Consider the following 16851-nt stretch of genomic DNA (forward strand, 5'->3'; position numbering starts at 1 on the left):
AAGGACGCGCGGGACGCCGGCTTCGTGATAGACCCCCGGCAACCCACTGCCTTCCGAGTGGTCTCCAACTCGGCCCCCCACCTGGTGGACATCAACCCCGGGTCTGGGCTGCTGGTCACCAAGCAGAAGATCGACCGGGACTTACTGTGCCGGCAGAGCCCCAAGTGCGTCATCTCTCTGGAGGTGATGTCCAGCTCCATGGAGATCTGCGTGATCAAGCTGGAGATCAAGGACCTCAACGACAACGCGCCCAGCTTCCCCACTGACCAGATCGAGCTGGAGATCTCAGAGACCGCCAGCCCCGGCACCCGCGTCCCACTGGAGAGTGCCTATGACCCAGACTCGGGCAGCTTTGGAGTACAGAGCTATCAGATCACCCCCAACGACCTCTTTGGGCTGGAGACCAAGACAAGGGGAGATGGCTCTCGCTTTGCTGAGCTGGTGGTGGAGAAGAGCCTGGACCGCGAGACCCAGTCCCACTACAGTTACGTGATCACGGCGCTGGATGGCGGTGACCCGCCCAACTTTGGCACTGTAGAGCTGAGCATCCGCGTCATCGACTCCAATGACAACAACCCTCTCTTCGAGGAGCCAGCCTATACTGTCAGCGTGCCTGAAAATGCCCCACCAGGCACACCAGTCATCCGCCTCAACGCCTCTGACCCGGATGAGGGCACCAATGGGCAGGTGCTCTACTCTTTCCACAGCTATGTCTCTGACCGGGCTCGAGAGCTCTTCCAGATTGACCCTCAGAGCGGCCTCATCACAGTCAGTGGTGCCATCGACTATGAGGAGGGACATGTATATGAGCTGGATGTGCAGGCCAAGGACTTGGGACCTAACTCCATCCCTGCCCACTGCAAAGTGACCATCAGCGTGCAGGACGCCAACGACAACCCTCCCCTCATCAACCTTCTCTCCGTCAACAGTGAGCTGGTGGAGGTGAGCGAGAACGCCCCTCCGGGGTACGTCATCGCCTTGGTGCGGGTCTCGGACCGTGACTCAGGGGCCAATGGACGTGTGCAGTGCAAGCTGCTGGGCAACGTACCCTTCCGGCTGCAGGAGTATGAGAGCTTCTCCACCATCCTGGTGGATGGGCGGCTGGACCGTGAGCAAAGGGACCAGTACAACCTCACCATCCAGGCCAAGGACAATGGTGTCCCCTCCTTGCAGGCTACCAAGTCTTTCACTGTCAAGATCACCGACGAGAATGACAACCACCCTCACTTTTCCAAGCCCTACTACCAGGTCATCGTGCAGGAGAACAACACCCCGGGGGCCTACCTCCTCTCAGTTTCAGCAAGGGACCCTGACCTGGGCCTCAATGGCAGCGTCTCCTACCAGATCGTGCCCTCCCAAGTCAGGGACATGCCTGTCTTCACCTATGTCTCCATCAACCCCAACTCTGGAGATATCTATGCTTTGAGGTCCTTCAATCATGAACAGACCAAGGCCTTTGAGTTCAAAGTCTTGGCGAAAGATGGGGGCAATCCGTCTCTTCAGAGCAATGCCACTGTCAGGGTGATTGTCCTGGACGTCAACGACAACACCCCGGTGATCACGGCCCCACCGTTGGTCAATGGGACCGCGGAGGTGTACATCCCCCGGAACGCAGGGGTTGGCTACCTGGTGACAGTGGTCAAAGCAGATGACTATGACGAGGGTGAAAATGGCAGGCTTTCCTACGAAATGGTGGAAGGAGACAGAGGATTTTTTGAGATAGACCAGGTCAATGGAGAGATAAGGACCACCAGAGCCTTTGGGGAGAATGCCAAGACAGCCTACGAGCTGATCGTGGTGGCTCACGACCATGGAAAAACATCCCTGTCGGCCTCTGCCTTGATTTTGATATACCTGTCCCCAGCCCTGGATGCCCAGGAGTCCATAGGATCTGTAAACCTCTCCCTGATTTTCATTATTGCCCTGGGGTCTATTGCAGCCATTCTTTTTGTCACTATGATCTTCGTGGCCGTAAAGTGCAAAAGGGATAACAAGGAAATCAGGACCTATAACTGCAGGTAAAGAACATCTTTATTTCTGTGTACCGGCCAGGGGCTGCTTTGATTTCTGTGAGCACAGTTATTTTTCCTTTTGCTGTCGTATGCCTGGGGTTTTTGCTTTAGCAGCAGCAGCGAGCTGCAGGTCTGTGAGATGTCCTTAGGAGCTTTAGAGCACTTCTCAGGGGGAAGAAGCGAGCCCCACGCCGAGGTGCGGGCTGCTATCATTCTTCATTTGCCAATCTGTTGCAGCAGGCGTTGGGTTCTGCTCTGTACAGAAGTGCCTTGGGGACAGATCCACCACCCTACCTACGTGCCGTGGGACCACAGAGTGGCATCCTGGTGGTGCCCACAGTAGCGGGGACCGTGGGCCCTTCCTTCTCTCCAAGAACCATTGTGTGCCCGTGGTGTGGATGCGGCTCAGCCACGGACGACAATGCTCCCCAAAGCTTCCCATCCCCACAGGCGGATGGAAGCGATGGGGACACAGTGGCTGTGAGCTGGGCTCTCGCAATTATTTTTGCAGCGCTGCATTCTTTTGCCCGGGCTGAATGTGGGCGCACGGTCCGAAATGCAGGAGGGCAGGTCAGCGCCTGCTGAAAGGGGAAGATGTGGAACCGAGCCCCTGAATATGTAACAGCCCCGCGATTATTGTCTCTCTTTTACTATTCTCAGTGTTACACAAGTTAGTAGACAAACGCTAACCACACATGAATATCAATCAGATGCCATAAAAGAGCAGCTGCAATGCCTCATAAATGGTTTAATCCTGTTACTAGTGAAATAGCCATGACTTCTCCATTCCTTCAGCAGTGAGTCATTTCAGATGGGAGGAATGGAAATTAATTTTGCTCTACCTTTGAAACCTGGCATCGCCTGTGGCCATTCGGTGGGGGGGGGAAGGGGGATGTGCGGTCCTTAAAGTTTTATTTATGCAGAAATAATGCTCGAGAGTTTGATTTTTACACCCCGCTTTCACAACATGAATTGTATTTATAAGGCTTTTTGCACGATGGGCGAAAAAATCATCTGCAAATAAAACTGGCTCTGTGCTGTGTTATGGGGAGCTAATATAGCAGATTTCTTGCCAGCTCGGCCCATTAAACACGAATGGGATCCGAACGTATAAAAATCACGTCGTGGTGCCCCTTGCAGCTTCACGAGTGTGTATGGGCGCTGGGTTTGCAGTGATGGCTTAGGGATTAATGAAGTGCAGTTTAATTAAATAATTGGTCAATAGAGAAAGGACAACAAAATGAATGCCTGCGGGAAATAAATCGGGATCTCGCATTGCCAAACTTAAACATTGAGGTAAACAAAACAATTAAAGCTTCATCAAGCGTTGTTAGGCGACTCGGCGGCGTATAGATTGTTGGCACAACAGAAATCCCTGCCTTGCTCTGATTTATTGCTCTGCTCAGGGGAAGGCGCGGGCTGCTATCCGTGTGCATCTGATCAGCAGGAGTCAGCTGCAGAGGGAGAGGGGCACTGGATCGCCCCGGCCCTGCCTGTGGTCACCGGGAACGCCGTGCTGTGCCTGCACTTGGGCTTCCAGTGCTTCATTTCTGAGGTTCCTCGCAACATCTGGCAGAGAGGCTTCATAAAACATGTGAATTCATGGGACACATAAGGTTATACGAGAGAGCTCTTCGGCTCGGTGGCATTTTCATGCTCAGGCAATTAGCTTTCTGGAACAAGAGTATCTTCCCAATATTTGCCTTTCCAGATAAACTATATTATTCGTTCATCCTATTATTTTGGCTGCAGCTGTTGTGTTTGGTGGTTGTTGTTTGTTGTTTTTTTTTTTGTAATGCATATTAAGCAGAAGAGGCAACTCCTGGCTTTCAGGTGTGCAGCGGTACAAGCTGCGGTGTGCCCTGGGAAGTGCTGAGCTGCCCAGAGCTGTGCGTGCTCCTGTGGGGCTGTGTTGGAGGGAGCAGCCCCAGCCCTCCCAGCTCAGCCTGCATAGTTAGCACAAGGTGCAGTGGTGTTCCTTATGTTCTTAGTGCTGCTTTACGGTAACTTCTTTCCCTCCCCACGGTGTTATGAAGAAGGCAACAAGACACTTCATCAGCTGATTCTTTTGGCAGGTGGGAAGCAAAATAGGGGAAGAAAGGCAGAGAAAAGCAAGCTTGCAGTTAAAAAAAAAAAAAAGGCCAGGAAGGATCATTTCTTTTTGCGAAACACAGTTGTAGTTCTCTGATTTCCAGAAGACGAAAGCCTTTCCCAGCAGGAGGATGTGTGTGTGTGTCAGGGGACGAGTGAGGGATAAGGCACGGCTGGAGGAGAGATTGCAGTGATCAGGTAGTGCCAGGAGATAGCCAAAATACGAGCGCTTTGGATAGAGTGCTAATAAACAAACGGCCTTTGGAGTGCGAGAAATAGAGCTTGCCAACCAGGGCTGCTTCTGGGTCTGCTTTATTTACTGCTATGGAAAATGAACTGGGAAAAAATCCACTATTCATTTTGAATTTTCATTACCGGGACCAAATTAAATCACTTTTAAAATCCTTATTACACATGGAAATGAATGCAGATACCCTCTTCAGCTCATGGATTTTAACATCTCCATTTTTCTCTTCTGCAGGCTGGACTTTACTCCCAGTCACTAAGTATCAGCAGTAAGAATCACTAGAAGAAAAGCAGGGGCATTTCCCCGTTGCTTTTCATGTCTGACCCGAATACGTTATACGCAGGAAAATCAGTTCCAGACTGTTCTGTGCCACAAGAGCCCAAACGTGACGTAATGCACGTGACTGAATCCTGCACGGAGATGGGGCTGAGCCCGTCAGCTCTCCAAGTGCTCCTTTTAGGGGCAGAGTTCGGGATGCTCTCAGCTCTTCCTTTTTCTTCCCTCCCCCAGAATTGCAGAGTACTCCTACGGGCATCAGAAGAAATCAAGCAAGAAGAAGAAAATCAGCAAGAACGATATCCGCCTGGTTCCACGCGACGTGGAGGAGACGGATAAAATGAACGTTGTGAGCTGTTCCTCCCTCACCTCATCCCTCAACTACTTCGACTACCACCAGCAGACTCTGCCTCTGGGCTGCCGCCGCTCCGACAGCACCTTCCTCAACGTGGAGAGCCAGAACAGCCGCAACGCCGGCTCCAACCACATCTACCACCACACCTTCACGGGGCAGAGCCCCCAGCAGCCTGACCTCATCATCAACGGGATGCCACTGCCCGAGGTGAGTCCTGCCTGGGTACCGCCGATGGCACCGTGCTGCCGGGCTGAGCCAACGCTTCAATGTTGCTTTGCGATGGGTGATGGGCAGAGAGCAGGCGCTTGGCCGGGCGCTCACTTCCGTCTCTATTGGGAGAGGTAGGCAGTGTTGAACCGCTTCTTGTGGGTTCTGCGTGGTCGTGGCAGGTGTTCATAGGTGAGTGTTTCTCCCACCAGCAGCAGTGCCCAGTTGGGGGATGCTGGCGTGGCATGGCATGGCTCTGTGTGCTTTGCAGATGGAATTTGAGTGCGTTGACTTAAAGGAAGAGGTGCTTGTTGGATTGACATGAGTTTTTACGAGGTCCTTAAAGCCTTTTTGGGGCTATTGCTTATCCCACATCCCACTGGGGATGCAGCACACAATGGTGTGCTGCCAACGGGTGGCACCAAGTGAAGGTGCTGCTGCGCTCCACACTGTCCTCATCAGGTTCTCCTAATTCATTGGCTTTCCCGTACATCACAGGCATCATTTAATGTTGCTTGTTTGTCTCTCTTTGAATTATTGTTTAGTATTAAGCAAAACAATCAAAGGTTTGTCATGTTTCCTGCTTTGAACGGAATAACAAAGCTGAAAAAGCACCTAAAATATTTATGGTTAGTGTTATTCTGCGCTTGCGGTGCTGGTGTAAATGCAAAGTGATGCTCCTGGAGACTGTGGAGCTGCTTCAGATTCAGATTTGTGCTGTGGAGAACAGAGCCTGGCCTGCTGTGAAACAGCAGGACTGCTGGAAATGCTTGGTACTGGTGGACCCAATCTTGTATGATTTATCAGAAGGAGCGGTGATGCAGTAGGACAGGCTGCCAGGGAGGTGGTGAAGTCCCTTTCCCTGGAAGTGTTCCAGAACCACAGAGATGTGGCGCTGAGGGATGTGTTTATGGGTATGGTGGGGGTGGGTTGGCGTTGAACTAGATGATCTTAGTGGTTTTTCCAACCTTAATGATTCTATGTAGTGATGAGGCACACCCCGACCCCTGGTATTTTAGCTCCTGAGCATAGAACCAGTGCTTGTGGATGCAAGTCACAGAGCTTTGCCCTTCCTTCTCCCCAGACCTTGCGAGACAGGATACATTGCTAAGTGCTGATACATGGCCTGCAGAAATGAATTTGTTTCTGGTGAGAAGCACTATGCTGCCCTGGAGTGTCAGCAGCCCTGTGAGCAGGCAGTGGGAGGCTCCCTTCCCTGCTCAGAGCCTGGCTCCCTCCTGCTGGGTGCCCTCATGAGGCACCGTCATGCCCAGAGGCGTTCCCCCGGCCATGGATGAGTGTGGAGATGCCTCCCGTGGGTCCATGGGCTTTCTCACTGGGGATGCTGCAGTACAGAAGGGCAGGGTCAGAGAAATCCCAACTGGATGCTGCTTGGATGTTTGTTTTGGGATAGGAATGTTTTTTATTTTCATGTTTTGGAAGAGAGCCCCCACAGTGTGTTTCCAGATCTTACGAGGGCACTTATCCCATTTGTGTTGCTGGGTGCAGCCCACTCCTAAAGCCCAGGTGCGCCCGAGTATGAGGTGGCTGCCTGATGCTGGAGCAGTGTCAGGAGCCAGCAGTGACCGTAGCCACCTCCTGTCTGCCACACACGGTGTCTGCAGAACACAGCACCGAATGGAGATGTGACCATTGTGTTACCACCCCCATGCCAGGTTATTGTGCATCACCACGTTGCGCTGTGCATCTTCCTTATCTCAGCCTATGCATCATCCCTGTGTCAGACTGTACATTGCCCCCATGTCATGCTGTTCATCTTTAGCATCTCAAGTTGTTGTGCATCACCCCCAAGTCAGGTTGTTGTGCATCACCCTCATGTCAGGTTGTGTGTCACCCCATGCCAGGTGCTCTCTGCAGAGGCTTCCTAGCTTCTCCACGCTCTGCTCAAGTGCACCCCAATCATGTGCCCTCCTCCAGCCCCTTCCTGCGAACCCACCGCCCAAATCCTGCTCCTTACACAGAGTACTGCTGCCTGTACCAACTGCTATCTGTCATTTTGCCAGTGGTTGCTATGGGCTGTAATTATACCCCTGTGCAGATTGCTGTCAGTACACCTCCAGGTGAGGCTGATGGAGCAATAACAAACCCATCCCAAACGTGGTGTTCCTGGAGTGATGAGCTCTCCCCTCAGCACATTGGGAGCATGTGGCGGGGCCGCCTGGTGGTGCCTGCAGTGACGAAGCTGCTGCCGCATCCCCCGGGAGCCTTTAATAGGTGTCAGTGTCACGGAGATAGCACTGATGCTCCACCTCGGAGTCACTTCTCCTCCCGTGTCGATGGAAGGCAACACGCTGCTTGATGAGAGATAAAGCACGGAGGTAAACATGTTGCTGCAGTGTCACTTAGCATATGATGTTCGTGTTGGTGGTGAGCTGTTGCCTCTGAGCGGGAGCACTAAGTGGTGCCGTGCTGCTGGGCTGCAGTGCAAGGCTCATTGGCTCCAACAGCCTCAGGACTGGGATGCGTGGAGCCGCGGTTGTGCTGGTGCTAATGGGATTGCTTCCCTGAGCTGTGCATGGTGTGGTGGTGGCACCAAGTGTTCCAGCGGGCGCATGGTCAGATGGTGCATGTAGACTGTTGGACTTTGTACCAGGAGATGAGGAACCTAAAGTAGTTGAAACCATTAGGCAGCTTCCATGATAAAAATGCACGATGCACTGGGGCAATGTGGAAACTAGTCTGAATGCAGAGTGTTTTAGGATCACTGGAACACAGTTTGCATGCAGAGCAGCCACCCTTGGGTAACACTTGCATGCCCAAATTTTGGCTTGAAATGTGCAATGGCTACCTACCTGTGTTCCTGCAGCCGTCAGGCACACCATGTTGTTCTGGGGGACATGGTTTTGGGAAATGCACCCCAAGGGTGGGACATCTCCCCTGGCCTGGATCACACCGACCCAATGCCACCCCAATGGAGCAAGTCACCACAGAGCAGTCATTGACCCCTTAAGGTCAATGGCCGGGGGCACCCCAGTACCAGGGGTAAGATAGAGAACAGCTGCATTTGTGGTCATCCTGCCATAGTCCCTACCTTGCTACGCTCTAGCATAATCCTCACTCACACTGATTTCACTTGGGCTCCTCATAGCAGCAGGGATTATTGGAGCGAGCAACAGTTGTGGGATAAGGCCCCGGTGGTTTCAGATAGGCTTTTTACTACCTGGAAAGCACTCCACTCGCCATAGGAAATGGTTTTCTAAACACAATGGAGCAATTTTCATTTCAGGCAGCGCAGGCACTTTCTGCTCTGGCTATCTCGCGGTGTTAACGAAAGCACATTTCTACAACATACAAAGGTTTTTGTTTTGTAAGGAAGGAAATGAGCGTGGCTGTTCCTCTTTCTCTGTCATTTCTCTACTTGTCAATTCTTTCTTCCCCTCCAGCTTATCCTCCTCTTCTCCGCTAGCCTTAAAAAGCCCCAAATGTGTCTGTTATAATCACATTTTGTGTGTTACAACCAGAATGAATGTACTCACTTTAATATGCTCGGTTTGAGGAAATCAGTTTCTGTCTGGTATAACAGACAATTTGTTATAAACCGTGCCATTTAGGAGTGAAGGGCCTTGCTTTACTGTAACACTAGGGAAACGTCATGATACATAATTGGAAGGGATTTGGCTTGCTTCTCAGTAATACTGTGTATAGAGCAGGAAAAAGAGGAGATAATTTCCAAGCCGGAGAAAGTTTGCAGCACTGAGACATGCCAGACTGTTGAAATAAGGCTTATTTTAAGTAGAGATAATAATTAAAGCATTATCAGCAATGATGTTCAACTAGTCGGAAGAGTGCCTTCGCAGAAAGCGTTGCCAGTCTTGTTTTCTCCTTGGGAGGTCACTGTAACTCAGCACTTTTTTCTCTCTGCGCTGCACTGAGATGTGCAGGCACGGGTCACATCTCTAATTAGCACTGCCGTCTTCTCGTGCGTGAGCATCTCTGTCTGGCAGCTAATGGCAGCCTGGCTGCTCCGCGGGCTGCCAGCTCAGCTGCCCCTCTCTGCTGCTGGAGGTGGCCAGGTGCTGCATGGGTTCCACCGAGAAGCCGCAGGATGGCTCTGCAGAACCTTGTGGTTGGTGCTGGGTGGCTGGTGGCACTTGTGCTTTGTGCCTGTGGGCGCCCAAAGCTGGAGGTGGCAGTAGGGAGGTATCGGGGTGGGAGAAGTTGTGGGACTGTGAGCACAATGCCTGTCTTGGTGGGGTTGTTTCTGTGCGGCACTGTGTCACTAGATGCTCCCCTGGCACTGAGGGACAGCATTATGGATGTGAGCAATGGTCTGTTCCCTTCTGAGGTCTGTTCTGTTCTGAGGTCAGATGAACCAATTGTACATCTTGTAATGTGGTTGCTTCGAGCTGTCTGATTTGAAAAGTTCATTTGAATGCCTTGCGACGGAGATAAGTGCTCCAGCTCTCATTGATGGTGTGCAGTGGCTCTCGCCCATCACTCCTGCTCTTTGCCAGGCGTTGGGTTTGGCGGTGTAGGGTTCAGCACCGGACAGCTCCTGCGCCAGTTCCATGGGGCACCATTTGCTGCTGGGATCCGTGGGGAAATGTGGGTCAGGGTGTGATATGATGCTGGCAGCTGTGTGGGGAAGACATCCACCTCTTCTCTGATGCTTGTAGAGTGCTGGTGATGGAAATGATTGTATAGTTATATGTGGCATCCTAATGACTATACATTATATGTAATATATAGTGCACCTTGTGCTTGCTATAGACTATCAAGAATAGACTATCAAGACTATCAAGAATGGCTTGAGTTGGAAAGGACCTTAAAGATTGTCTCGGTCCAATGTATTTATAGAAGTATATGAATTTATGTGTATTTATATAAGTACATGAAGCGTATAGGGCCATATATTGTATACAGTTATGTTAATAATTATATGCACAGTCGTATGGTTTGATTTTTGGTTGGTCCTGTGTGGAGCCAGAGCTTGGACTTGATGATCCTTACGAGTCCCTTCCAATTTGGGGTATTGTATGATTCTATATAATGAGATGTATATAATTTATTTTCATACTCTGTTGGAATTTTATGGTTTGCTTTTACCAAAAGTACAGCATCTTGCTTTGCTGTTAGGAATTTTGGATTTGATGCATAATTCTTACTTGTCAAGTCTATAAAATAAACCTCCCATGAGTGTATTTACACATGGTAGGTAAGGCTTTTCCCTTAAATTAGTAAAGACTTACTGTAAGCTTTTTAAAAATTATATCCAACGGATGGTCTTGCACACTATTTATAGCCTTTTGTATAGTAATTTCCAAATTAGCTCTTGTTGTATTGAACAACACAAACCCTGTGGCTTCCTTCTGTAATTTGTTTTGCATAAAGCACCTGCATGCAAAGGAATATTTAGGGCCAAGTGCATGTCTCCTTGGGTAACCTTACACAGGGCCATGTTTTTCTCCTGAAGCCTTCCCAGGTGTTTGGGATCAGAAGCCCTCAGCCAGGTGCTCTTCTGACCCCTTTTCCTGCTTTCAGCTGGGAGTCTGATGGGTTGAGGATGGAGCTGAGATGGGCTTTGTCTCCAGAGGATCACCTTGCAGTGTTGCCATCCCTTTCTGACCTAGTGCTGTAGGGTTGTTATCTTTCTGATTTGTACTATGGCCGACCAATGTCCTGCTGTTTGGGAATTCACTCCAGCACTCTCTGCTTTGCCCTTCGAGAGCTGAAGGATAGAAAGTTGCTGAGAACTCCCCTGCTTCACTGCAGGGCAGGTGATGCTGCTCTGAACTGTCGTAGGCTTTACGATTCCCTTTGCCCCTGATTGTGACACAAAAAATTGCACAACCTGTCCTGGTCCCCGGTCTGTCACATTTTCAGCATCGCTTTGGGTGGAGTGTTTTGAATACAGTGGAGCATCCCAGTTACAAAAGTGCTTTTTTCATCCTCTGGCCCTTCCTTTCTCCCAGCTGCCTTTTCCTGGGGTTATTGCTGTTGCCCTCTGAGTTTTATACATAGATACATATGTAAATATAAATACATAACAGTGCCAGCAGCTGTGCCCGCTCCTGCTGCCCGGCCAGGTTGTATATGGGGCTGTGCACAGCCTCGCTTAAATAAATGATCAGATATTGTTCCCAGCAGAGGCAATAGTTGAGTTCCAATCATTTTCTGTTAATTAAAATACAGGATGGTCTTATTTGTAGCATAAATAGTTGTAATCTGTGTACCTATAAGAGTAATTATAATTTAAATTAGAGTGTGCTTGGCATAGGCAGCGAGTGTGTGTGTGGCACAGAGCACAGACCTCATCCTTGGGTCTCTCTCACTATCCCCAGAAGCATCCCAGCATTCAGCAAAGTGACACCGAGCCCATTGGTAGCCCCAGATGTGTTTTGGGATGTTTCTGTTTGGGCAATGTGCATTGCACCAGTGGGAGGTTTGATGGAGAAGAGGCTGTGGGATCATCGCTGTGGTGTCCCAGTGTGGCTTCCTGACGATGACTGTGCCAGCTGGAGCAGTGGTCAGTGCCCTGGTGGCGATGCTGGGCACACTGGGGTGACCCCAGCAGTGCTCTGTGGCCGTGTGGATGAGCTCTTTGTCTCTGCGTCCCGTTGGAGACTTGGAGGTGAATGCCACGCCGCTCTCACGGGGATGTGAGCTTGTCGGATTACACCATCTTTTGTAACGGCAGGTGTATGCCACAGGGCAGGTTTTAAAATTCCTGTGTTGGTGGATTGCATTAACCCATACTAAGTCAGGTATGTAAAATTCCATTAAGCAAAAACCCTCTGGCATTTTCTCACCAACACGAGAGATCTGCAGGCTGTGCTAATGCAGCGTGCGCGCTCATCTATTAGTGCGATGATGGTTTTAAAATAATAACGTTTATCTTTGGCGGCGGACCTACAATAGTGCACGCAGAGTACAATTTTGTGAAAGGCTCTGCAGATGTTGCCTCATTCAATCTGGGTCAAAAGGAGTGCTTAGAATCATAAAGGTTAGAAGGAGATCAAATAATTCTGTGTTTTTATTGCTGAATAATGCACTTGGAAAATATCATTCACCATTATTAGACTAAGTGAGTACAGAAAACACAGGACTCAATAGTCATTTCTCACTATTGGCTGATTTTACTGTTTTTATAATGTAGCTAAATTCCCTGCTATTGATTGCGGCATCGATTATCGATCTGCCAGTCTGAACGTAGCGCTGGTGTGGGCACACGGGAGTGTAACGACTGCAGAATTCTCTGTCTCTTCCTGCGGCGCTCCATGTGCGCAGATGGATGTATTTTGGGAGCTGTCTGTGCTCTGCAGTGATGTATGGGGCCCGGGGGCCCCGTGCCCGGATGATGTAGGAGCTGTGCATGCGCTCAGGTGCGCTGGGCGGTCTGCTGGAAAATAACCAGGCTGGTGCTGCAGCACGGACATTGCTCTTCCAAAGGAACACAAATGAAGAAGACAAAACTGGAGAAGCACCCGGAGTGTGTGTTGTTTTCCATCCATTGAAGTTGCATGAACCCAGCATGCCGACTCCCTGCCCAGCTTCCGGGATCAGATTTACAGCTGGGTGCTCTGCCGTGGACCCACTGCTGGTGGCATTTGGTAATCAGTTCCATGTGGCTGCTGGCACAGACACAGCACGTAGACCTGCGTACCCTGGGAGATGCTCTTCCTACAGTCTGCATGCAGTTCTCTGGTCCTGCCCCTTGCTGTGCAGGTGTCCCTGGTTTGGGGAGAAATAAGGCATTTTGGCTGCCTTAGGGTGAAGCTCTGTGTTTGAAACGGGAAGAGTTTTGGAACCTATTGTAGAGTCATGGAATCATGAAGGTCAGAAAAGACCTCTGAGATCATCTGACCCAATCGTCTGATCCAACCATCTACCCACCTGCACCATGCCCATAACCACGTCCTTCAGTGCCACATCTCCATGGTTCTGGAACACCTCCAGGGACAGTGACCCCAGCACACCTGAAGCAGCCTGTGCCAGAATCTGACCACTCTTTTGGAGGAGTTTTTCCTAATTTCCAACCTGTTCCTCTCTTGTTCTCCGTACTTGGTTGTTGTCAGCATTAGTATGCCATTAACACATGCTCATTAGGAGGAGAATGATGATACCCTGCAGAACATGGGGGAAGCCTTCATTAGGCACTAACATATTGAACCAAGCTGCAGCCTCCGCTTGGGGAAGCTGCTGTTCGGCATCAGGTTTCTGCACCTTCCCTATGATGCTCTGACAAAGCCCCTTGTTTCCCAGCCCTTGTTTTGCTGTGAGTGATGAATGTGGCCAGCCTGGATCCAAACCCCTCAGGGACCTGAAGCGCATCCTCCCCCAAAGGCAGATGGGAGACCGTGGCTTCCTGTGTGCCGACTCCGGGGTTAACGCGATGAAACCCACGCTGAATTTGGAGCTGCTGGGGGAACAGCTTTGCTGCGAACCGAAGTGTCACTTCTGCCTCTTTGCTTTTCACACCACGGTGATGTCGGAAGCGCCTGCCCGGCCTTGCTGCCCGCAGCCACGACCTGCTGCGTGGGGCAGGGTGATGTGATGCTCGTCCTGGAGTGACAGTGTCGCTCCGTCAGTAGGAGCAGTGCCGAGTTCAGGTGGGAGGAGCCTGCTGGAGCAGCGCATATTTAAAGATTAAGACCCTGTTGACGTGCAGATGTCTGTAGCGATAGGTAACAATGAGTGGACAATGAGGACCATATGTGGCTTTTAATCAGAATATATTCTAAATGGGGTGATTTCGTAGATTTCCGCCGTGCCGACAGCTGTCCTCTGCGTCAGCTCCCTGTGATGGTGGTGGCTTTGCCCCCCGGTGCTGCCCACGCCACGCGGACCCGCGGCCGCGCTTCTGGGTGCTGGGTGAGCCGTGTAAGCCCCGTGTGAAATGCATCATTCATAAACTGTTCAGTGCGACCTTTTGTACGGTAGCACTAATTATTATTATCACAGAAGCCCAGTAAACTAGACTAGTAATTATCAGGGATTTATTTGAATGGACAGCTAAGCTATTCTTGGCAAGTTAGTCAAAGCAGTTGTCATGACAGCTACACAAATGTGTCTTATGAATTGGGTTAATTAGGGTAATTAATAACTGTTGTTTTGCCCTTTTTAACAAGGTATTGCCTAGACACTATCAAAAAATAGCAATTGTACCTAGCAGATGTATTCTTCCAGCAGCAGCCTTCAATTCGCAAGACCAAAGCTGTAAACATCTGGCACTTTGGAAGGGAAAGTGCCAAAACCAGGGGGCTCGAGGGTTCCTGGTAATCCCTCTGCTGAGCTGACGGCACGTTGGTCAGCCTCGTTACTGCTGCTGTTGTTGTTATTGCTTTAATTCTGTGCAGATGAATGCTTTTGTGGGTGGAGAGGGCAGCGCGGTGTGCTGTGACCCAGCGGCCGTCGGGGCAGGCTCTAAGTGGCAGGGCTGAATGCTGGGTTTGAAACCATTTGAAATGTCTGTGAGTTATTGCTGTTTTGCTCGTGCCTCATCGGGATGGCTGACTGGTGCCAGATCTCCCGCTCCTCGCTCAGGCACAGCATCTGTTTCTTTCAAAACAAGTGTTTGCTGAATAAATGATTTTGGATTTGTCAGTGCTGATACCGGGTGATCGGAGCAGCCAATGCTGTTAATAATAGAATAGGACTGAAGAGCCTCAAAAGGTGGAGGGGGAAGAAGTCATTCCCATCCCAGGGGCATCCCCTGCATGACACATTTGGGGATGATCGTGCGACTGTGACATCCCGCGGTGTGGGAGGGAGCTGCCAGGAAGGGAGGCAGCACTCTGCATTCCTGTTGTTTCTCAGGCTGTGGTTATAATTAGCAGTGCCACCAGCTGCAAATACAGGTGCTGGGAGACAGCAGGCACAGGTAGCTGGTGGTCACTGGCCACCCTTGGGGCTTGCAGTCACCGTGCCACCAATTCCCATCCCATGCCAGCAGTTCCCATCCTATCCCAGTGGAAGTCCTCATTCCATACCAGCGGTTGCCATTCCGTGCTGGTGGTTCTCCCCATCCTATACCAGCAGTTCCCATCTCATGCCAGCATGCCCATCCCATGCCACCAATCCTCATCCCAGGCTGGTGGCAGTCTCCATCCCATGCTAGCAGTGCCCATCCCATGCCAGTGAATGTCCCCATCCCACACTCACTCCTTTCCTGGAGGATTTGATGCCAGTTATTAGAAATGGCCCAAGCTGACAGATGTGACTCAGGAACATTATGTAAACTTTGTAGGAAAATGACCTGAATCCATGGCTGAAGGCTCTGGCTGGTTCTCCAGCTGCAAAGAGCCTTGTCTATTTTTATCACCCCTGGGCTTTCAAAGCCCTCTTTTAACTAAAGCTTATTTGATAACACACATCTTTTAAAAAGAAAAGAATAAAAAAAAAAAATAGAAGGAGGAAAGGGAAAAAAAATCCCTAAGAAAAACACCTCTATGGAGAAGGTATAGTTTTAATGAAGAAATATTTTACACTATTCTTCTACAACCTTAGGGCTAATAGCCTGGAACTGGTACTTTGGCTCCTTAAAAAGCCCAACAAGACAAGCCAATTACGGCCTCTGAAACATTTTTATTTTTAGTTCCTTGTAATAGCAATTCATCCTCGGCTATGGTACATTAACTGGAAGGAACACGAACTAGTAAGGTTTTGGCATCTTTGTAATAACGCACGGGCTGTGTTTACCAGCTGGTTCCTCACATGGGGCGGGTTCCCCCACAGCTGGGACGGATGGGAGATGGGTGACGTGGGCCCAGAGTGGCACGGGGATGGCGATGCTGTCACAGACAGCCCTTGGAGCAGCAGGTTTGCCTCCGTGTCCCCGTGCTGCTGCGCTGCGCTGACGCTTTCCGTATTTTTAACTCGGCTGCAGAGATTTTTTTTTTTGGTTTTCCTTCTGCGGTGACAAATCTGTGATTTCTTCTGTTCCCTGTGAAAGGTACCGCTCTGACCTGCCACTCCAGAGGGTGAATGACAAGCAGTTTTATTTAGCTCTGGCAATGGGAACATTTGAAAAAAGGTTCTTCTGTTATATTTGTTTTCATTCCTAATAGAAGGAGGCAGGCAAAGGACAGTTCTGAAAGGTTTTTTAACAAATCTGTAAGTCATGCCCCATTACCCCAGGGCTGCTGATTAGATCCAGATTGTTTCTTGCACTACTTAAAGAGGGGTGCAGCCCTCGCTGGAAGCTGCATCCATAGATCCATGACACAGCTGCAAGTTGCAGACACAGGTGATGGGAAAGGCCTGCTGGGAGGTGTATGGGTCACCGTGCCCCTGCAGGGTACCAGCTTGCAGCAGAGTGCCCATGGGGGGCATTGACCCCAATCCTTGCTTTTGGGGGATCTCCTCCCCAAAAGGCATTCTGCAGGCAGGGGCTGCTGGCAGCCTGCTGCAGGCTATTAGTTTGCCCTCCCCTACAGATATGCCCACTGTAGGTTCAATGCTTTTCTTTGGGTTCTGCGGTGCTGCTGCGTGGCGGCTGCCCATGGCAGCTCCTGGCTGCGTGGTGGCTGCTGGAGAGCTTTGATGCTGGATGTGCCATGTGAATGGAAGGGGTTTTGTTATTGCCTTTTTGCTCTCCATAACGATGCTGTAGATTTCTGATATGTTGACAAATTCAAACGGGTAATATTATTTGCGGCTTTCAGGAGTGTAATTATGGCTTCATTGTGTGTCGCCGCTCTCAG

At 50.3% G+C, this 16851-nt stretch overlaps 1 protein-coding gene across 1 annotated transcript in view; it reads left to right on the forward strand.

The window, feature by feature from the left end:
* The window catches only part of PCDH19 (protocadherin 19), a 50873-nt gene that overhangs the window by 2868 nt on the left and 31154 nt on the right, over positions 1 to 16851 (forward strand). The window contains exons 2-3 of the mRNA XM_010715418.1: positions 4 to 2018; positions 4861 to 5188. Coding sequence (XP_010713720.1) covers positions 4 to 2018; positions 4861 to 5188 — 2343 coding nt within the window. The remainder of the gene's footprint in view (positions 1 to 3; positions 2019 to 4860; positions 5189 to 16851) is intronic.

The sequence above is a fragment of the Meleagris gallopavo genome, chromosome 9 (assembly GCF_000146605.3).
Source record: "Meleagris gallopavo isolate NT-WF06-2002-E0010 breed Aviagen turkey brand Nicholas breeding stock chromosome 9, Turkey_5.1, whole genome shotgun sequence".
NCBI lineage: Eukaryota > Metazoa > Chordata > Aves > Galliformes > Phasianidae > Meleagris > Meleagris gallopavo.